A 23696-nucleotide genomic window follows, 5' to 3' on the forward strand; every position below is an offset into this window, starting at 1 on the left:
TTACAGTATATGTTGTCATACCCTAAAACCCTTGTGTGGGGGTAAATTCATGTGTGCTGCCTCACCTGGAAAAAAAGCTGTGCTGGCCTGTGGACGAGGTGTCTCCATCATATGAGTCACTCTGCTTACGGCTGAGCGGCAGCCCGCTCTGACTGTGTCCTTCATTGGGGGCAGAGATATCGATGTTGCTCTTACTGAGCCTCTTGCTGGAACTCAGACCCAGGCTGGACTCCCCGAGCAGGCCTGAGTTATCCTGAGAGGACGGAGGAGAGTGTGGAACATACTGTAAAGCCTCAAAGCAGTGAAGGCACCAGAAAATAAAACCTTATCCAACAGGAGTTGATGAGTGTTCCCAGGTGTGCACCGAAAAAACATACCTGTGAAGGAGTGAATCTTTTTAGGAGTGAGGGGATTTGCATAGCAAAGGGGAGGGGAGGAGTGCAAGGGAGCAACGGACAGAAAGTGCTGATCATGTGACATTTAGCAGGAGCAAAATCAAATTGTAAGATGCTTCAAGAGGGCAATCCAGCACAAACATTATGATGAATATGCTACATGCACGTCACAGTAAAAGCTAAAAATGGTGCCTGGAAAAACTCCACACACACAATTTTTATTTACACCTTTCATGTATGAGACTTCTGAAAACACAGTGCCAAGGACTTTGCCTCTTGTGTTTAGTGACATTTCTAAAGGCTGTCTTGATAGAAGTGTTGTGCTGAAAAACTGACAGGAAATAGACATAGTAAAGGTGACTGCTGTGTTTTGATCGTCTCTGTTCGTTCACTAGTGCAGACAAATGGTGCCACATAGACACGCTTTTGACAGTTAGCTCTGCTAATGATGAAATACGCATAATTTTGATTAGTTGCAGTGATCTCTTAATCATGTATCAACTGTAAAATTTTCCTTCACTATAGTCTCCCGAACCCAGTACGGGTCTATGTATCATTATCATCCTCATCCAACCCAATCACCAGTGCAAATGTTTTAGCTAACTAGAATAGGTTGTATTTGCACGTTGTTATGTAGCAGATACGTTAAAACATTTCAACAATGTTGTGGTTAACAATTGGTTATGGTTAGGAAAACATTATGTTTTGACTTAAGATACCCGGTTTTAGGGGCACAATAGCTGCACGAAAAGCAGCTGAAACAAAACAACTGCTTTTTGTGCCAAAGGTCCTAGCAGGAAATGCAATGATGTCTCTGTAAAAAACAACTACTTTTCCTGGCACTATCTCTGCTGAGAGGTTGCTACAAAACCTCCACATATGCAGCCTAAAAAGCAGCTGGAGAAACACAGATGGGTCGCTACAAAACATCTATGTTAGGAGCCTTAAAATACACTAGAAAAAATACAAATGGGCTGCTCCAAAATACCTATTTTGGAGCCTCAAAAGCTGATGGAAAACAGATTGATAACTACAAAACAATGACTTTAGGAGCCTGAAAAGCTAATGGAAAAACACAGAGGGGTCTTACAAAATACCCATGTTTGGAGCCTGAAAAGCCAATGGAAAAACATAGACAGGTTGCTACAAAACATCCACATATGGAGCCTAAAAAACAGCTGGAGAAACACAGACGGGTCGCTACAAAACGATGATGTTAAAGCCTAAAATTCCACTGGAAAAATAGAGACGGGTTGCTCCAAAACATCTTTTTTGGAACCTCAAAAGCTGATGGAAAACAGATTGATAACTACAAAACAATGACGTTAGGAGCCTGAAAAGCTTACGGAAAAACACTTAGGGGTCTTACAAATACCCATGTTTGGAACCTGAAAAGCCAATGGAAAAACATAGAGGGGTCTTACAAAATGCCCATGTTTGGAGCCTGAAAAGCCAATGGAAAAACATAAGACAGGTTGCTACAAAACATCCACATATGGAGCCTAAAAGCAGCTGGAGAAACACAGATGGGTTGCTACAAAATGATGACGTTAGGAGCCTGAAAAGCCAATGGAAAAAACATAGATAGGTTGCTACAAAACACCCATGTTCAGAGCCTAAAAAGCTGATGGAAACAATGAGCAATGACTCGCTAAAACACGACCAGTGCTGCTGTTTATTGGTCTTGACCAGTAGCCTGCAGCTTGGCAGGCAATTCGCCAAGGTGACACACCATCCAATACCCCCTCCACTTCTTGATGATAAAGTCAGCTTATATACTACATCACTTTAGAAATGTGAATGAATGTGCAAATGTTTCATACATTGAAGGGGCTGCATCAGCATAATATCATCGATGTAACAGTGAGCTCCTACCTTCAGGCTCTCAGTGCTGTTGTTCCTGCTGCTGTTGTTGGGGCTGCCAGGCCTCTGGTGGTTACTGAAGCACAAAGCATCGAAACACAGCACACCTCCCACACAGTCGCCCATCAGGCATACCTACTCGGGACAATATATAATTTAGACAGCCTCCACATATGGTGCACTCAGTCAGTGAAGGACTTTGCAAGAGGACAATTTGAGATATGATGAAGAAATGACATATTTCACAGGACAGGAAGGCATGACACTCGCTGTCTCCCAGTTCAATAGGACACAGTATGTACAATATACTAATTGTCTTAGGAGAAAAAGTTTTGTAGGTGTGATGCAATGTGTTAATCAGTATACGAGAAAAGAAAAGAATGTCTTTCTAAAAATGTAATTCTTATTTTTTGTTGTCCTACGCTGTATCGTCCAGGAGTTGTCATCACCATTCGCAATTTACTGAGCTGTCAGTAGCTCCTCCATTTCCCATGCGGATTGCATTGTGGGACATCAACAGCACACTCACATATCAAGTGGGTTTTTTTTTTTTCCTGCCATGTTCACAACATATCATTCAGACTGTAATTACAAGCAACCACGAGGGAAAACGGTTCATGGCCTCTGTAATTCCAAGTCAGACATAGCTCGAATTTCTGACAGCTGCATCTCTCACTTGGTGGAAAGACCTACAGAGGGATCATTTCAGGGAACTAAAATGGGTTTTAGTCAGAATAAAGAAAGGTTTTTCTGTTGTTCCAATTCTGCCAGCATTGGCATTGACTTCATGAGCGTGAATGCTTTTTAAAATTATCCTTACATGTGTCACTTTTGCAGTGAAGATGCTCCAAACACAACTCTTTGCTTTTTTCTTTAAGTTGGCGTGTCAATCGATATGACTGCGACTGCAACAGCAGCCAATAAATAATTACAAATCACAAGTGTTGGAGTGAAAATTCCCTCAGCTGATTATATTAAAGGTAATTACACATTGACAGATTTGTAGAGAAAATACTGCGAAGTAATTAGAGGGCAAGGGTTGACTTTAATCATCTTAATGAGCAAACAAAGTTGTAGAAATGAATTGGGAAGGGGAAGACTTACACATATCTACATTATATAGCAGCACATAAAGTAAGTACACAAAATATCAACCTATCACAACCAATATATCCATTGGAAAGAGCCAATCAAGAATAAAAGGCATTGGTATAATTACCTTTATTGTAGTAAACTGTTGGGGATATTAACTTGCTGATTGGCATCAGGATTATATTGACCAGTATGTCTCAATAATGTGCTTTGAAGGCCTGAGAATCTGAGGGGTTTCATTCAAACAAGCTGCAGCTGAACTGCAGCAGCTGATTAAAAAAAAAATATATGAAGCAAAGAAAAACAACAATTATTTGTTGAAAACTGCCATTAAAGTTGATGAGCCTTTTAAAATACACGCAGAAGAACTAATGTTATTATTACTTATAAAGCCAACAGAAGTTTTGTCCAACATTCCGAACCTACAGTAATGCTGTGAAACTACACTCACTTATGAAAAGCCTTAGCATGGATCATTACCTCTCTAGAAAATACATCTTGTTTCCAAGAGCATAGTAGTTGTTACGTACAAGAGAGTGAAAAGTGGTCCGCTTAAACAACAGACATCTGGAGCCCTCTGGGGGCTAACAGATTACACGGCCCACTCAAAAGCAATCTGTACTTCCTTTGACAATCATTGACTTCTATTAAAGTGCCTACAGCTCATTATTCAATGATGAGAAACTCGAGTGAACGAGTTCTCCGCTCCTCTCCAACCACGAGAAGTTTAATACAGACCTGACCCGTGAATCCCTGGCCATCCTCCGACTGCAGGAAGTTGCGGTAGACCTGGTTGGCGCGGGCGATCACGGTCGCCACGGCATCCTGGTAGCGAGGTGAGACGATAGCGAGAAGGGGGAGAGCAGCAAGGGGCAGGTGGTCCACGCTACTGGACACACAGCTCTCGTCATAGCTGTATGGGTTCAGACTGGAAGAGGAAGAAGAGGGGGATGAAAGGGTGAAAAGGGAGGTACAGTATGAAAAACCACAACAGAATGCATAATCAATTAATGTCTGAAGACAGTCTTTGAACTTTGAAAAATGGCACTAATGCACAGTAACTTCCATTTAAATTAATATAATGTTCATTGAATTAGGTTCATGATGTTGACAATCAAAGTAAATCAAATAAAGTAGATAAATAAAAGGAAATAAAATCAATGTCTTTATGTCTCATTCGATCTGTTCATGATGCACTCTATCTGATTTGAGGCAAGGCTTTCCCACAATGCTACTGTGTGTGTGTGTGTGTGTGTGTGTGTGTGTGTGTGTGTGTGTGTGTGTGTACAAGCAAGATAAGAAGAAAAGGGATGTTATCTTAAGGAATAAAACAGAGGCCAATCTGCAGAGGTAACAGCAATAAGAGCAGAGTCTTTTTGTCTTTACTGTTTAGTAGACTTTAATGGATGTGTGTGTATTTGCTCGTGTGTGTCACAATGACAGTGCAGATGCAGCTCAAGCAGAACACTTCATGTAGCATGGGGAATCAGTAAAAGATGGCATTGCCCTGCACTCTCTCCTTGAGCCACAGTGTCAACCCTGTCATCATCCATCAGATACTCTGCTTACAGGAAGAAGCAGCAAAGCCACATCAAGGCTGAAATATGTCAGAAACCATGGACACCTCACTGCACAGAGGGGCACAACCTTTCTGAAGAAATAAGGGCTGACAGTTCTCATGCTGGTGCAAAAATTGTATATAATGCAACATCTTGGGAGGGACACAATACTGCTTAGATTACAAGACCAATAATAATTCCATCTGTTCCATATAATCATTAGATAAATAGATAAGTGATCTATTTAACCTAGCTTAACACCAAAACTAAAACTAAGTAAAGGAAAGGGCAGCCTGGCCATGAAAACACCAAAACCAACAATTTGAAATCTATTTGAAATCCATTGTTAATTTCATTATTCACACCTGTGCTTTTCTACTATGACAAGTCAAAATGTCTTTCGTGAAAAAGGCCTATCGTATCCACAGAGAGCTTCCCCCTCTGTGCCCAGATCCTTAAATTGGAATAAGGACAAAAAGGACACAAACTGACTTTGATTATTTTGTTCCAATGCATTGTTCTGCTGGGAAACCTTTGGTTCTGGCATTCATGTGGATACCACCTGACATGTTCCACCCACTCAAACACCGTTGCAGACCAAGTACCCCGCCTCATGGCAACAGTACTCCCCAAAGATCGCTCAGTAATGGCCCAAGGAATGTGACAATGACCTCAAAGTGTCAATCTGGCCTCCAAATGCGCCAGATCCCAATCTGAATGAGCATTTGTGGCACGTGCCATTAACCCATCTCACAACCCAAAGGACTACATGGATCTGCCGCCAGCACATGGTGCCAGATACCACAGGACACTCCCAGAGATCCTGTGTCCATGCCTTGACAGGTCAGAGCCAAGTCCGATCCAAGGAAGTCCCACCTTGGATTAGGGGTATATCTGGGGCACCGGCACATCACAAGAATCCTTGAGCAGATTGGGACCTGGGAAATTTAGAAGCCAGGTTGACACCTTGAGCTTCTTGTCACGGTCCACAGGCCATTTCTAAACAGTTTTTGCAGTGTGGCATGGTGCATTATCCTGCTGGGGGGCCACTGCCATTGGGAAGTACTGTTGCCAAGAGGGGGGGTACTTTGTCTGCAACGGTGTTTGAGTGGGTGCAACAGGTGGCATCCAGATTTTTTAAGGACAGGCAAAACAGGCAAAAGTAGCAAAACTTTTTAGCAAAAAAATCTATATTTTTTGCCTTTAAATGGGATATAGTGACGATTACAAAATAAAAAAATCAGAATATCACCAGCCAAGTGAAACAAAAAGTACTTAAGAATCTCAGGCATTGAAGCTCATTAGCTAATGAAGAACACCTGGGCCCAGGGGTCTCCTTATCTTCAGTTAAGTTACTGTCTCTGCACACTTTCCACTTCCAGCAAAGCCCTGGTAAATCTTGGAAGTACGGCAGCCAACAAGATACAGCCTGGAAATAAAATAGTTTGGGAAATGTCTGCAGGTGAATGTTATATCTTTGTTGTCTTAGTCTTTGTTTCTGTTAGCTCATGTACTATTACAACCATCTACACATATGGTAAATTAAAGTGTATACAACAGTGAACACTTGAATTAACCTGTTTAATGCCCTGTGTTTTGTTGTACGGGACAGTATAATGACAATAAGATTGAACTGAATCTAAACACATTCTGGGCCACTCTATCTCAGCTCAAAGAGATTAAATTAATTCAATTTTTTTTATCTAAGCTAAATAAACAAATAAGGAAATGTCCCAAAATGGGTTAGATGCTCTTGTCTTTCTGCTAATGTGATGAGCATGATTTATTGGTACGTCCAGTAACAGCAGGCATGCCTATTGTGCCTCTGGGGATTTAAGAAGTTCCTTTAATTAGAGCCAAACATTGTGTTGCCATGGCCACAATACCCCATGCAAGAAAATGAAAATATTTCATCTAGTCTCTGAACAATTGGGAGCAACTTAATGTTCCTTCACTGACTGTGAAGGTCCCGTTGTATATTCAAATCAAGCCATTTACTTGATTGCTTACACTGATTGGGTGATTGTGTAAATCTTCTCATTATATTCCTATTTTCAGGACCAAAGGACCTCCAATTATCCAGATTAAACTGCAAGTTTGAGAACTTTTCCTAAAAAAATCTTTTATCTATTAATTTATTATTAATTAATACTATTTATCTATTATCTATGCTTTCTATGCCATGAGTCTGCACTGCCACATACAGCAGTTTACAGCAGCCACAGCCAATTTCTGCTGCAATTACAAGATACCAAGCTGCAGGCTTTGTGAAACCTGTTGGGAAGACGACAGACAGTTGATGTGATTGTTGTGCTTCCAGCAACACAGTGTTCACCAGTGAGTCTATGACACCTACAGTGGATAAAGCCACCTCCACAATCCCCACTGCCAGCACAAGAGCAACCAGTGACAGATCTGTGTTGAAGGGTGATTATTTACATCAGCCACCAGAGTCAATGGATTAAAAGCTTTCTAAGTAAACCTTTTCAGTTTGACAGAAATATGTGAAAATCTAATTGGAAAACGTATCATCCGCACAGTGGTTGGTAAACCTTAGAGCTGTGTATACATGCTTTCAGGTTACAACCATACTAAAAAAATAACCACAGAGCACAACTGTAGTTTGTATCTTTGACCTGCTCTGAGCAGGTGAGTGCTGCAAGCAAAAGCACCAGCGATACTGAAGTTGCACTGTGCCCTTGATTGCTGTTGACATGCCCCCCTGCTACGCCTCCTCCCCGTATTGGGCAAAGTCAAGTTCACAGCAAGTCACCAAAATATCAAGTGGGTGCAGGTGGGAAAAAAAATATGTGTGAGACCAACAGAAACACCATCTCGCCAGCCACAGCTGCCATGTTCCACGAGCTGTCACAAAAACAAAGTTTGCAGAATCTCCCCTTAGAGGGATAGTGGGGAATTATATAAAGGTGGTAGAAAATATTCAACCTAAGAATGTTTTTTGCTTTTCTAGGTCTATATACAGTCTAAAGGTGGTGGTAAATAGACTGTTGAGCTACACTTGTGCATGTCTATGTGATAGACGTGCACCTCCTCTCAAAATTAAGAAACTGCCTGTGACATGACTTGTCTGATTATTTTAATGTACAAATTGTAATTTGCATATTTTTTTGGAGTGGCTGCTTTTATGGCAGTCACTTTAAATCACTTATTTAAAGTATGTATTTCAGTAAAAGTAGCCTCTATTTCCCATGTATATTCAAGTACATTTAGTGACTAAGCAAAAACTAAATGTTGACTGAATTTTAGAGAAGCTGCTGTGATATCCAGCCATTGACTAACCGTGAGTAACCTCCTTAAAAAACTCTTCAAATAAAAAACACCCACATGTGTGTGTCTGGTCAGGGTCAGAAATAGCCCACACAACAGTTTACTTCTACTTGTATGTGAGATGATTGGATGAAAATAACCTGGGCTACTTGACCACAGGTTGAAGTGAACCAGTCAAGTTACAGTTACAGTTTGCATCCATGTCTCTACAGATTCCTATTTAGTCATGACAGCTAACTTTGAGGGCTTTACAACATATGAAACCATCTGTTGTTGAACCTTTTCACAGAGAAAAAATAGAAATAGACACCACGTGCATGGATTTTGCTGCGAAAAAGCTACATATTCTAAATCATGGATGCTGCACAGACATCTTCCCCCCGAACAGAAGATCTATACAATCAGCAAAGTGTCAAGATGGACACCCAAGATTAGTGTCACCAATTCAGTATCTGACCACTTGTCTCTCCTTCTGTTCCTGAATTATGACATTGAGTAATGGCCACGAAAATGTTTCTGCAGAACATTATGATGTCAGAGTGAAGGTAACTTTTTACCTTTTGAATATAAAATGTCATCACTTCATCTTTTTATCCTATTAGATAATTTAGCATGAAATGTCATAATTAGCATAGGAATTCTTGAGTTATGGCAAGTGGATGTTTGTAATAAATTTGAAGGAATTCCCTCGAGGTGTTCTTGAGATATCACATTCACATGAATGAGAGGACGGACAACCTCAAAACATAATAAAAATACGTAATAATAAAAATGTAATTAAGGTGAACAAACATCAATTGACCCTTCACTACATCCCGCCCCTTGAACACAAACTGGCCAATCATAGTGTAGCATCAGCCAGCTCTGCCTAGGGTCCGACAACAACACAGCTGTGTTCCATAGACTATGTAATCCTTTCAGATTTTCTTCATTTCAAGGCTGGTTTTGTGGATTTTGGTCTTAACCCTGTGTCTGGGGCACATGTAATGCCCCAGGCAGAACATTACTGTACTGTGAAGGGAAACAGGAAATCTTGGCTGATATTAAACTGGCTGTGTGTCACCGCAGCGTGTGCAGATGAATGGTGTTTGGCTTCCCTCAGAGCTCCCCAGCTGTTCACCAGAGGCTGGCGGCACGGCAGGGAGGCAAACTCCATTTATCAGCACACACTGCGATGACACATGGCCTGTTAAAAATCGGCAAAGTTTTCCCTCATTTTCATTGTCTTCTGTCTCGATCGCCAGTGATGTTGTGGTTTGTTTTCACATTAAGCTTTGGCTTCTAACTATCCTTATTTTTAAACCTGTTTTTTGCCGCTGAGTGAGTTTGACGTCCTGGATATTGCCCTCAAATGTATATTGTAAACCCTTCTGTCTGCTTCTCTCTCAAGAACTCTACGTGTTACTGTGATTATGTCTACTCCAATTAGAGAATAATCATATTAATGTAGTATGATACTTTGCTTTAATGACATTATAATTGTTATAATTAAATGATCATGTAAATTTGGGAGTGAAATAGGGAAACATAACCAACAGAAAAGCAGATTTTTGAGATGTCTAAGGAGGTGCAAACCACTCCTTACTTCATATTGAGTCACAGATATTGACACCAACAAAACAGCAGTCAACCTGCTGTATGAGGCCTGTGTACTGTATGAACGCTGCTCCCGGGAGCCAGCTCTCTGAAACAGATTGTATGCTTTGAGCTGCTTCCATGCAGCATGATCAGAAAACAGGAAGGGAAAACCTTAGTTATATATTCTGTTTGACTGGAATAGCACTGCACAGAAATATCTGCATAACAACAGTGTCACTCCTTCTACAGAGGCTGTTGTGGGAAAAATTCAGTTCTGCCATTTTAATCAAAGAGATGCTGATGTATTGCTCCAGGACGAAGACTTGCTGTGCAACAAAACACCATCAGATCTCCCAATAATTTAAGCCATTTGTTTATCAGGTGCCTGCTTATTGAATTTTAGGAACTGAAATGAGAAATCCCAACCTCCCAGCTGAGTGCCACTGAGGGTTTGGTCCAAGCTTTGTAGTCATTGATCTTATTAGAGTCTTGTTAACAACTGCTGCTCTAACACACTCCCAAAAACACACACATGCCTCTAAGAACTAAAAAGAGAAGCTCAAATTAATATTCCAAGCACAGCTTTACCTCTGAGCAGGGTTCACAAGTCACAGGACGGAAACAGAAGTTTAACACCTGCTGCACCTCTCAACAAATGTCAGGTGAGACACTCATTATTTGTGTTGCATAATTGATTATGCAAGCACTTGTTAGTATTATTAAAACGGCGCAGACACTGTTTTACATGCGAAAGAGTGCACATTAATGATTTGTCTGTTTGTTCTTCAGTGTGAGTCAGTTTGAAGGTGTAACGTCCTCGAGGGCTGCAGGTTACTCTCTGCACAGAATTGATGGTCCTTAATTAATTTGAGACGATCATTAAAATCTTTGTCTATACAAACATGTGCTTTGGAAGAGGCTGCTCCACCAAACCATCCAAGTCCCATCTGCAGTTAATGGCTATAATTAATCTTAATAATCCTAACTCTAATATCCTCTAAAATGCTGGTGATCGATATCGTCACGGCTGTAGTACCAGCCATACAGTTTTGATGGAGCAAGACTGTAAAGTGGTGTATTTTCTGTCAGAAACAGATGGTGCCGTATAGCTCGGATATGATTGTACATTTAAAATGAATTGAGAGCATATGTTCATCCGAAATGTCATCTAACAGGCTATGGGAGCCATAAACTTGACATCCATATGCAGAGCCTGCTACTTGGGAGGCTTTTGTTCCTCAAAAGAGGCCTGAATGGCAGAGGAGTGTGCCTCATGTCGCAATGATGAGTCTGCCCCCGTTATTTCAGTATGTGAGTCACTCGCTCATGAGCTGCAGCATTTACCCTGTTCACATCTCTCTGCTCTCATTAGTAAAATGCAAGCAATATTAACTGACAATATATCGAGGTCATATTGAGGTGTCACTGAAGTGCACGTCTTTAAAGTCTCATTTAAATAACAGAAAAAAAGCCTAAGAAAAGCCCCATTTGTTGCTTTGTTAGCCACCACAGCTGCCTTCAGATCGCATGCAAGGTTATACTTCATCTTCAAACCGATGGAGTTTTTCAGTTTATTGCTTCTTCAGTATGTTAACTTCTTGAGAAACACTGTCAGAGACTCACTCAATGATGCCTAAAGGCAGGGTAATTACCATACGATTCTATACTGAGAGATGTACAGAACCACTCCTCAAGGTTTCATGGTAATGTGATGATGAAGAGATCCATCATTAACAGTGCGGAGAAGATAAGGCAGAGTGAGCCGATAAAACCTCAAATCAGCCTCGTCTCACGCAGCATAACCTTGAGACAGACTCTATTATGCTGCCCTACCACCCTCTTGCCTTTCGCCACATAATGTCAAACTGAAAAAACTGAAGTCTGTCAGATTCCTGCTTAATTGCTCCTCCAATTTTTTAATGGCTGGCTTAGCACTGCACGTTTGAGCAATTAACATGAACAGCAATGGGCCTGTGCCTCAGTCTTCTTAATTAGGGAGAGGGTACAGAAATAGTCTTGGCACCTCCCCAGCTGCTGATGGCCACAATAATGAGTCTCTATCTCCCTGAACTGAGGTCACTATTTGTGCACACTAACAATAGGACTTCCTCCTCCATCTCCTTCTTTCCCTGATAGAAAACTGATCCTGTACAATGACGCTGAATCTACCGAGATAGGATTCCATTTAATTTCTCTCTCCCGCTGCTCAGATGAAGTTTTCAGTAGTTGAAATGTTTGTTTCTCTTCATACTGTGACAGAGGCGGTGTGTTGGCTGCGAGAGGAAATAAATTTGGGAGCCTTTTCACTGTCGCTGTTAATTGGACGCACTCCAACTGTTTTTGTGTGGGATGTATTTGTGCGAGTGTGTTTATGGATTACACGTGTGTGTTGCCTTGACACCCAGCTCCTAGCTGACATTGCCAGGTACGTTCATTAGCCAGTAGAGCTAAAAATGAACGTGCGGAGGCCCCCCGAGCACAGCAGGCCTTCCACGCTCATGGCAACAAGGACAACACAAGCTGAACAACATGCTCATTCTCTCTAAGGACATCTTACAGTACATAAGGAATCATGAAGCACTGAGGCAAAAGTGGTTTGTTTATGTGAAACTTTGTCTTGGAGGCGCTAAGAGGTTTTGTCACCTCCATTCAGGGGTGCGATTTTCAGCCAGGCTGTTACCCAGAATGAGAGTAAATTACCCACACAGCAGCCATCCATTCCCGTGGGACTGCCTATTCCTCTGTTTATGTAATAAATGAGGCTCCGCACACCCACAAGTCCAACACTGTCATTAGAGCAAACACCGTTAACTGACAAAACTGTAGTTGAATAAGTGTTGTGTTTGCTGCCGCGTGGGCGTGTATGAATGCCTACTGACTGCACATATTGTGTGAGTGTGTTGAGGACCTGGAGCCATCTGGGCATAAGTAAGCTTTGTTTGATTTTACTGAAGAACTAAAACACAGATTTTCAAGAGATTTTAACAGACTCTTAATGATCTGAATTGCAGTTCTCCATTCTAGATCTCAATTACTATAGAAATTATGTGATGGATATTAGCTCACTGCAGATAAATACAGACGGCTGACAAGTTACAGGAAATACTTTCTAAAAAATAATTAAGTATCCAGTGAGGTGATGGGCCACCACATGCCACCAGAACAGTGTCAGCACAGTCCAATAAGCCAATTCAAAATCCCCTTTGGGTATTCCATTGGGTAGAGATCTGGTGACTGCAAAGGCTGTGGTGTATGACTCACGTCATTGTAATGCTCATCAAAACATTCAGTGACCTCTCGTGCCGTATGGATGGGGACATTGCCATCTTGGAAGAGACCACACTGATCAGGATAGAAATGTTTAATCATATAGGCTGTATGATAAAGATGGATGACGTAACAGTGACTTAAAGTGAAGCCAAAACATCTTGATCACCCCCTGGTGTCTGGCTGCAGTATGGGTCATGAACCCGCCTTTCCATATTTATGGATGGGATATTTGCCAAACTAAAACTTCAAAGTACACGGAAAATAATTTTTCCCCCAAAGATGATTTCTGTCATTTTAGGTAGTTTTTATCGCACTGATGTATGTTCAAATGTTTTTTCATAAGTTTGGTTTTAATAGAAGGGTCTGACTTCATGATTGACAGCTGTGTTTGCCAATTGGTGTGCTCGCAATCAGTGGCGCTGCCTGCGACAAGTTGGACAGCTGTATGGATGGCAACACGATACTGCAAAGATTGCTACTGCGCAGACACTGGCTCCAAATAAGATGGTAGCTGCTGTAATCTGGCTATTGTGGCTTCACTTTGAACAATGGGAGTAAGTGGAGTGTCCATCTTTAAATACACTACAGACTATAGTATCATCACAGGATAAAGATGATCACTCAGAGCAACTTTGTATTGATTTAAAGGGACCCGTCCCTTTAAGAGGACAGCTGGACTGAAACCATGCACTCAAAATACCCCCCACAGCAAAACAGAGTCACTGTAGGGGTCAAGTGTTTATGGCTGTACCGTTCCCTTGGTGTTTGCGACACATGCGCTCGCCCACATGTTGAGAATATGGTGAAAGATAGCTCATCTGACATATCACCTCTTTTCACATCTCTAGTGCGCATGCTTTTTTGCACCACCGTACTCTGAAACTTTGTAATAAGGGGCTCACTGTATCCCCACTCCAATATCCCTCTCTAATTGTTAACAGACTGTTCTTGCTGACAAAGTCTAAACACTTCCCACATTGACATTCTCAGTCGCCTAAGGAAGAGTTGCTCCTCTGCTTTTACATATCTCACTTTAATTTGTGACCTGTATATACAGTAAATTTGAGCTGTAAATGTCAGCAGATAAGTAACAAGAAATTTTTGTACAAAAATGCCAAACTTGATTTGAGGTAATTTAGAAACAGTGTTAACATGATAAATTGTAATTGGATTTTTTGACAGTATACTATGCAGGATTTTCCTGCATACATGAGTACTTAAACATGAGCAATCCCTCTCAATCATGATTTTTGACCCACTAGAAGTGTGTGGCTGTGTATTTATCTGAAGAGACTCTGCCCTCTGCCTGCATTTTCGTTGTTTGGTTAGTTTAGGAGGTTCCTGAGCACAGCGCTCAAGACTCTTTAAAAAAATAGAGACCAGGTACCAGATCTTAAACAGCATAGCGGACAGTGCCAAAACAAACCCTGCACATGTAGCGAGGCAATATGGCAAACAAACAAAGCTCGTTACAAAATGAGAGTAAATCCGGGGTTGGCTTTTACTTTCACTTTCACTGGTGACACTGTACAAACAGCAGCCAACAATTCTTGCATAATATACCTTTAAACTCCAAAATATCAATATCTCTGTTGACCTCAGAAATCCAGTACCAAGTGGACTGAAACAGAAATACAAAATCATTAAGAAATTTTTTTAACAAAGCTATGACAGAGTGGATTAAAACATTCAAAGATACATGACTACACAAAAGAAGAGACAATTTTCAGTCAGACACATTTATGTCCAGGAATTACCAGTCATACAGCACCAAATTTTTAAACAGCTCTCCTTGTAAGGCACTGAGCTTTGAGGAAAGTCTCTACTACCTTCTTTAACAAACAAATACATGAATATTAGATCCTCATAAAGTCAACACTACCCACAGCTTCTTGACACAAGTCACCATGCTCATTACCTCTGGAGAAAAGCAACATTATCACATTTGCTCCCCAGTCTGCACATCCTGCCTGCTGTAGCTCGTTTACTGCTTCTGTTTGTGCCCATGTGTGTTGCACTATATGTTTTTTTTTATATCAATTTCATCCTCCACTCTCAATTCAATTTATTTTCCCTCTGCATAGTTTATTTTTATGGTTGTCATCTTATTTAAACATACAATTTATTTTCCACTCTACATGCAAATTACCAGGTTGTAAAGCAAGGGTTGTATCAGGTTGATATCAGTGGTTCAGGGACATCAATGTTGGCCACTTTACCAAATAGACTGGCTGCATAAGAACCATAAGAACAAAGAAAGACTTCACGACATTTGATTGCTATGTTAATCCTACAAAATGCATTCTAAAAACATCAAAATGCACCATAAGTTGAATTTTGAGGTGATTACAACTGAGGCCATGGTCACAAAATCCTGTTTTTGTTTTTGTTTTTCTGAAGAAAAATAAAGTCTACTAATGTACAAAAAAGACCTCCTGCAGGAAAACAAATCTTAACATAACAATTAAGGACCAAATAAATACTGTGGGATTATTTTTTTTTTTACACATTTCCAAATATTTTGTGTTTGTGTATTTAAATTGTTTATTTATTTTTCTTTTTATTTCACCATCTTACTTAATCATTCATCTTTTTCCTAATGAGACAGCTTTGGTCCTTTGCGACAGGGCCTTTTAATATAAATTGGTCTCTTTTCATTGTGTGTGTGTGTGTGTGTGTGTGTGTGTGTGTGTGTGTGTGCGTGCGCGCATGTGTTAGATCGTCCACACACAAAACAACAGGCAATCGAAAACATGCCGCAATAACTCAGTTCCACTCGACTCCCGTGGGAAGTTGTTGTTCTTAATATTTCATCTCTGGATGTGGTGAAAGCTAAGTGGACGTCAAGCTGCCGAACAGCTAGAGAACTCAAATCTCTTTACACTCGTCTTGCTTCCAGTCACTACCGCGCTGCTGCTAACGTCAATCACAAAACTAGACTGAAGCCTCGAACTGACTGCCAAAGATGTTCTCTCAGCCACGGTGATTAGTGACAACTCAGACAAAAACATCCGAGGCATATAATTGGAGAGCAGCAAAAACTAAGTGACGCTGTCAAAGATAAAGCTGGTGACCACTGGGACATGTGACATTAAATGTGAAATGAAATCATTAGTCACGCCTAAGGAGCTCTCTGCAGGCAGCAGATGAGACTAAAAAAAGAGGAAACACATGAACTCAGACCTGTTTTTACTTCCTGCATCTAAGACATATCTTCCAGCAAGGAAAAAGACCCGAGAGTTTTAATGGAGATAATACTGTATAATTTATCACAAGGGAGGACTCATCTACTGACTGCTGTTCATCTCTCAGGTACCACCATCCACAATTAACTCCCACACCGATACCACAAATGAAACCTGAATACAAATTAACAGTAGCTAATGAGACAAACAGATCATTGCACACATTCCTTGAAGAGGCCTCGGGACCAGTGGAAACTGTATAATGTATTTTAGTTGTTCATTTTGTCTACTAAGGAGCCACCTCCCGGACTTCAAGGGAGAATGAACAATTTAAAACAACAGCATTTAAAAAGGTTAAAGATAAATATTCCACATGGCCATGTGCCTGCAGTAGCTGGGAAATGTCATCAGCATACTAATTAACATTGCACTGTGTGAACAGGGGTCTGTGGTCAATATATTTTCTCAATTAACCTTCATCACCTTTACCACCGAGGCATTTTTTCCCTCTATGCTAATTCTTGCAGTCATGCATTCATACTGAGCAGATTCCTCAAATACCTCCATTAACAGTGAAGTCTTGTGTGGTCCGTTCACTACTGCTTAATAGTAATTAAGGCTGTCAGTCAAACCAGTGAGAATATTGCTTGAATACAAAAACACAACAGGAGCCTGAAAACTCATAAAAACAAATTAAGGGAAGTGGTGGTGACTTAATACCAGGTTTAATGAATCAATTAGCATGAATCACGCCATGTTATACATCTCAGGCGGATCTGATCACTATCTGACGTCAAAGAAGCAGATGGCTTGAGACACGATAGGCTTTTCTCACAGCAGACATTTTGACATGTCATGGCAGGAAAAGCACAGGTGTTACTAATGACATTACTACTACATATTCAATTGTCCCAGTAAGCCATGACAGTGAGTGAGCTGCATAATAACAGGATCCTAAGACTGATGCAGCTAAATAGAATGCAGCCACCATTAATTTACTTCACATCTGTGTTTTTCTTACTCTGACACATAAAACTCTCTTATGTGAAAAAAAATGTATGCAGCGTAGAGATAGCTGTGGCAGAGCACTTAAGTGGCCTTCACATTTGCTATTTCATTAAGGCTTTACAGTAACTACATGTATATGCACACTAATATTCCATTGTCATAACGAATATGACAGTATTCCAAATTTGAGGTCAGGTAAACGGCATTTTCTGTATGGATACTCGGATTATTCCAGATGTAGCACTTTCCGATTTAAAGGCCCAGCGTGTGGTATTTAGTGGCATCTAGTGGTGAAGTTGCAGAGCTGCCGACCTGCCAATCAGGACGTGCCAACCTGAATACATGCAGACTCCACGGTATACAGTACACAATGCTGTTCACTATCTTGTTCTCCTTAGATTTGCCCACTGATCAGTTTTATCCACTGATGTAGCTGCTGCCTAAGGAACCTCATCAGTGCTTCGGCACAGCTGATGAAAGACGGAAGTCCCGGTTGCAGATATGGTGGATTTTCTCACAGTGCAGGATATTTCCTACATCACTCAGTGGAATTGCCTTATGAACTGCGCAGCATGTATTCGGGTAGGTACGTTTTGACAGCCTATGTTCATTGTCATATAACATTTGTTTGTTTTGTGTTTAGCACCCCCTGCTGACTATTTATGGTATGACATTAGAGTAAAGGCACTTAAGAAACTGACTCTTACTTGTTTTAATTGGTTTAAACAAACATGTGACCTACAATAGGTCATGGTTCATTTCGGCCATCTTTGTTTTTGCTAATGCATGCTGGAGAGGCTCTGTTGTGCATTGCCTTTAGAATATAACTCCATCTGTTTGTGTAAAGCCTTGGAGAAGCATTGTTTGTACGTGAACTATTCATTTATACCATGTGACTACCATGTGATTACTGATGTTTAGAACATAGCACTCTTAAATACTTGATTTTGATTGGTCAATCAACAAAATTCTACGGTGTTTATTTCTTGAGGTATCACCACTGCTCTGCTGCTCCGTTGCTAGGGATGCCATAGCAACGGCGGCCTTAGAGTGGGGAGCATAAAAATCAGTTAACGTTAGCCCACACAGCTCTCCCAAGCTGGCTTGGAGAGCAGGGAAATCATGTCGGTCACTGGCCATAAATGTAAGGGCAGCCTTCACAGCTACTGGGCTACTTTGTAATGTTTTGTATATATATATTGCTGTCATTTCAGTTTCACAAAAAAGTCTGTGATGAGAGAAACATGACGTCTCAACACATGCAAGAAAAGAGAGGTCAACTTTACTCTTTCGCCTGAGTCATCATTCAAGCCTCTTAGACTTTCTGTCTAGCCATCTGTCTATGTGTGTACATCAGACACGCATACAGAAGGACAGAACATTTATGCAAAGTTCAGTAGGCAAATGCTTCCTCATAATTGGGAAAGAGTGTTGGCCTGTGCTAATGGAAATGGAGTCACAATATCGTAACCTTTGTTACTAAACAGATTCAGACACAGTATATCCACCTACCCAGATTTCCATGTAGCAAATGTGGGAGGCACCTATATAGGTGGGTTACAAATGAAAGGAAATCACCATTATCCTTCGCATTCCTATCTCCATGATTCTTCCACTTACAATGTGAATTACAGCGAATAATTCCCTGTGAAACTGTGAATAATGGGTACAACAACCACATATTCCTTTCAATAACCAGTGTCGAGTTGGCAGTATGCAACAGGTGTCTTTTTTGGAGAATAAATTATGTGGGAACACAATCTGTCACACTTTAAATTGGATAATATAATCACCATCCCCTGTTACCAAGAGATGGGAGGACGACCTGGACGACCTGGGCTACGAATAAGGTGGATAATGTGTCTTAGTAAGGTTTTGGGCCATGACGAGCTTCAAGAACAGCTGTGATGTCAGTTGACGTTGATTTTTCAAGTCACTGGAACTATACTAGAGGGATGAATATAGGAAGAGTACATCTCCTCGTTTGGTGTTTTGATGATGCTGGTCCAAAATTTCCTACAGGTGTTCAATTGGGATGAGATATGATGACCATGAAGCTCATATTATTAACTCAAAAAGCATTCAGTGACCCCCTCTCCAGCTATTTAGTGAGGTTCTTCCTTTGATTTGTCACCAGTGTGTGTGTTGCCAAAAAGCAAACATTTATTAAACTGCCTGGATATTATCCGGATGTGAGACACTAGGAATGACAAGTGTACACAATAAGACTCCTTGCTCTGGCAACAGCACTCACTTGGACACCAGGGAGAAGGCTTCAGCACACACTGCCGGACATGGCACCAGTTTGATCTTCACATGTTCGGTGGCGGCGGCCTGGAAATGCGCCCGCATCACTTTCTCCAGCACAGAGGCCAGGGTGGCCACATCTCCAGCCTTTGTGCTTGGATCTCCGGCTGCTGTGTCCAAGATGTTTCCCCCGTGTACCACCAGCAGCAGCACATGCGTCTTACATTTCCTCTGCAAAAGGGTTCAGATTTAAAAGGAAAACTTAAAAGGAAGGAAAGAATAGAGGCAGCATTTTGTGAAAAGCAGTGGGCCCACATAGCAAGACAAATAACCAGGTTCTTAGATGTGTTCTTGGCTGCAGGTGAATATACTGAGTGGCTGTTCGCAATGATCCTACCTCTACGTCCTCCAGTCCTTCAATGCTGCTCTGAGGGGCACAGTGTGGACCACCCAGCTGGTAGAGACCCTCTGTATGGGGTGAGCAAAGTGTAGAAAGTGGCAGGAAGGAAAGAAAGAATGGGGAGAATGGAAGAATAAAGAGAGGGAAAGGGGGAAAGAAAGGGTCACTGCAGGAGCCACTTCACCCAGATGCACCCATAACAGAAGCATAAATGGATATTGATCTGTGAATATGGTCAATATTACTAATGCCTCTTCATCTCTCTTCATTCATCCTCCAAACTGTGTGATGGGTCTATGTACCCTAAGGCTCAAATGGCATAACCATAGCATTCAGAAGTCAATAGTGACAGTAAAGAGCAGGAGCATGCTTGTTTCTCTGCTGCACCATCCATAGCCATCGTATGTAATTGAATTCTGGGTTCTCTGATGCAGAAACTACAATGAACTTCTTTTCCAGAGACAAAAGATAAATGGATGGGGCCATTTTTTATCCCGGCTGTGACGACTAGAAGAACCTCTCCCTCTCTGTGTGTGGTGCAGCATTTCATGGGAACCTGGCCAAACTCATTACCCTCTCCGGAAGCCTCTGCACGCTGTGTCATCTTATTCCCGAGCTCTCTCCTGTCTCTCTTTCTATTTTCTCTCTCCGGGCTCAAGGCACGGCCCTGTGTTTTGCTTGCTAGTTGTTTATTTGGCTTCCTCGTCTGGGACTGACTGTCATGGGAGGCTCTCACAGACTTGCACACTGTCATCTCCCTTCTACTCTGTTCCGAGCCCACAGCCTGCCTCCGCCTGCCTGCTTAGAACAGCTCAGCACACACAAGGGACAGAGCACACTGCACTATTTTGGTCACAAAGTAACAGGAAATCAATGAAGGGAGGTTGTTTTTTTTTTCTTTTTTTCTGAAAGATGGAGGTGGGGCAGAAAAGTTCCTCCAAAAACCTTGTAAAGTATTTTAGAGTGCAAACTGTGCTGTGGGATTTGACAGCGAACAGAACAACTCTCTGAGGCTAGACTATTATTGATTTGAGTCACACTTCTAAAATTTGACATTTGTTCTGATATTTAATATTTTAAAACATCTACATTTTGCCAGGCGTAAAACAAACATATAACAATGATTTGAGTTTCTCACAGTATATTGCTATAATCACAATATTTAGATTATCAACTTATGCTAAACATCATTCTGCACTGAAAAAAAAAATACAAATATAAACTATTTCAGTGGGCAGAGGATACTTTAAGTCAAGACCAATCTTCAAGAAACAGGTATCTGATCATTTCACACCAACAAATCCCCTGAGACAGTGTGTGATGCATGAAACTTGACAGAAACCTAGACAAATACAGTTACTTTAGGTAAGTTACAGTAGTGCCTAAAGCAGAGGACAGATTGAAGTTTCATTACAAGTTTCACACTTCACAATTTCCGTGGTTGACCGTGTGAAATATGAGTTTTCAGGTTTGGGGGGCAGGAAATGTTGCAATTGCATCCAATGTAGTTTACATTTCTGATGCTCCAGATGCATTAAAGTATTTTACTGTTGGGAAAATGCACTGTGCTGCACTGGACCAATACACACTTCCAGTGGTGGGTGACATAATGTGAGCTTGCCCATTTTGACATGGGAAAGAGTATGGCGGGTGGCTGGTAACACATGGTCTCGATTTACAGTTGAACAGTAAGCTAAAACATGTTTCTGAAAACATTTGAGACGAGAAACAGGCAATGCAGTGACAGAATCTTAGTTCATATTTAACAGCACTGCTCATTTTTAATGTTTAATTTAAGCTTCTGTTTTTACAATACAGGAAACCTTTATTTCTTCCTGTTCAGATATTCTCATATTACAGCTAAACAGTGCACTAAAAGATGTTTCTGAATACATTTTAGGTGAGAGATAGGCAACACGGTAACTGAATTTTGGTTCATATTTGGCCCCGTTTTACTGTCTGATCTGAGTTTGGTCTGAGTTTGAGAAAGAGAGGCGGGTCTCTCTCTTGATCTCTCTTTAATACTCTTTGTGCCCGTGGTGGCAGGCAATACAATCTGTTGTTTAAACAACAGACCAAGAACCTACAGATTTGAGCTGAGAGATGAGCAGGCAGATCTGGGCGCTGGTAAGATGGATGAAAGTCAACTACAGTTCATTTACACACTCTACTCGCACTGTTATGATACAAAGTTGGTTTCATAATGACAAGGAATCCCTTTAAGAGTAATATAAAAGTGCACAACTGTTCTATTACCAAATACACAAGGTAAGACAATAATAACAGTAATCAAGCACATAGTCACTCACACACAGCCAACATAAAAAGCCTCGCATTACACACATAGCATTGTACTAGAAAATGTAGTGGCTGCCAATCTGCAGCAAACAGCTGCGTTCAGCAGATTGTATTAACGACAGTCAGAGGAAATAGCAGAGCTTTGCTCACCTCATCATTTGTGAGAGTAGCACACATGCTGGGATGCTTGTGAATCCAACGATAAGTGAGACGTGTCTGATATTGGAAGAAACTGACAAAATCAGATTTCTGTTGGCGAGGCTCAGTAGTATAAACTGGCTTCCTGTGGTTACAAGGCCAATTTCTTTTCCCTGCAGCAGGTTTGTCCTACTGCAAGAGAAAAAACAATTCTAACAACCTGTCTGCTTTGCTGTTTTCATTTCTTGTGCTTCCTCTCAGAGGTCTGAGACCTGCCAGTCAATATGTGCTTTACGAAGCTTAGTAGTATTTACCAGCTCTGTATCGCCGCTCATTCTCTTCCAACAAATGAGCTAACCCAGAAAGCACCCTGTGAAAAGTTAACAATACCATAGCTCTGCAGCTCTGTGGCCATTTCCAGTGGCTTAAAGCCCAGTCAGGCACATACTCACTGCAGGTACACACAGTGCATCTGTTATCATACTGCAGTCTGAGATATTAACTTATCTACGAGAGAGAGGAAGAGAAAATTGACCTGTGAGAGAGGGTTGTGAAGATGAAAGGGCTCTGCAGAGAAGTCTACTAGAGCTGAATGAGAGAGGATGAAATATTGATCTATTGATCCATGTTTGGATCCCTCTTGTATGTCATTCTGTCTGTGCAACTATGATATAAAATGTAATTTCCCCATAAACCTTAAGAGTTGTCTGTTTTTGTAGCCAGCATGCGGTTTTTGTTTTCTGTTTGTCACTCTCTGAATCGTTCTCCCTCTCTGGTCTCGACCACTTCTATCACCATCGCACATTTATCACCTTTGATTGAGCAGATGGGAGAAAAACAACAGCAGGGGGATGAGAGTGAGAGGAGAAAGACTGCATTCATCATCAGGAAGATTGGCTTCCAGATTACAGATTTATATCTTCTCAGGCAGTATGAAAATGGCAAAATGCCCTCAAAGTTTCCTGCCTGCTGAAGTGTGAATTGACTCATTAGAGAGCTACAGTATCACGGTGAATTATCTATGTTCCTGGGAAGATGTGCACAGAGAACAGCAGCCTTAGCTTCTTCCTGAAAAATATTTTCGCCTCTAAATCTTCAGCTCAATGCGACAAGTTCAAGAATCATGAGAAGAAACGTGTGATGCAGAACAAAGCCTCTGATTACATTTGTGGGAACTGATTATGAACACCTTCTGGTACATGGATATGGGACAATAATCAACTGCATGTCATTACAAAGATATAATTAGTGGTAATCGCAATCATAGTGTTATTGCATCTTTATTAAAGTGACCTGCTCTGGTCATGGGGTGGTGAAGCACCTTTTGGCCTCTTTGGCACTTTTAATTAAGATGACAACATCAGAAAAACGAGGA

General features: G+C 41.1%; 1 protein-coding gene across 3 annotated transcripts in view; it reads right to left on the bottom strand.

The window, feature by feature from the left end:
* The window catches only part of pitpnm3 (PITPNM family member 3), a 122329-nt gene that overhangs the window by 36646 nt on the left and 61987 nt on the right, over positions 1 to 23696 (bottom strand). For all 3 annotated transcript variants that reach the window (XM_049577168.1, XM_049577170.1, XM_049577167.1), the window contains exons 5-9: positions 19883 to 19953; positions 19493 to 19716; positions 4089 to 4278; positions 2271 to 2393; positions 66 to 253 (exon numbers count right to left, since the gene is read on the bottom strand). In XM_049577168.1, coding sequence (XP_049433125.1) covers positions 66 to 253; positions 2271 to 2393; positions 4089 to 4278; positions 19493 to 19716; positions 19883 to 19953 — 796 coding nt within the window. The remainder of the gene's footprint in view (positions 1 to 65; positions 254 to 2270; positions 2394 to 4088; positions 4279 to 19492; positions 19717 to 19882; positions 19954 to 23696) is intronic.

Source organism: Epinephelus fuscoguttatus, linkage group LG5 (genome assembly GCF_011397635.1).
Source record: "Epinephelus fuscoguttatus linkage group LG5, E.fuscoguttatus.final_Chr_v1".
NCBI classification, from domain to species: domain Eukaryota; kingdom Metazoa; phylum Chordata; class Actinopteri; order Perciformes; family Serranidae; genus Epinephelus; species Epinephelus fuscoguttatus.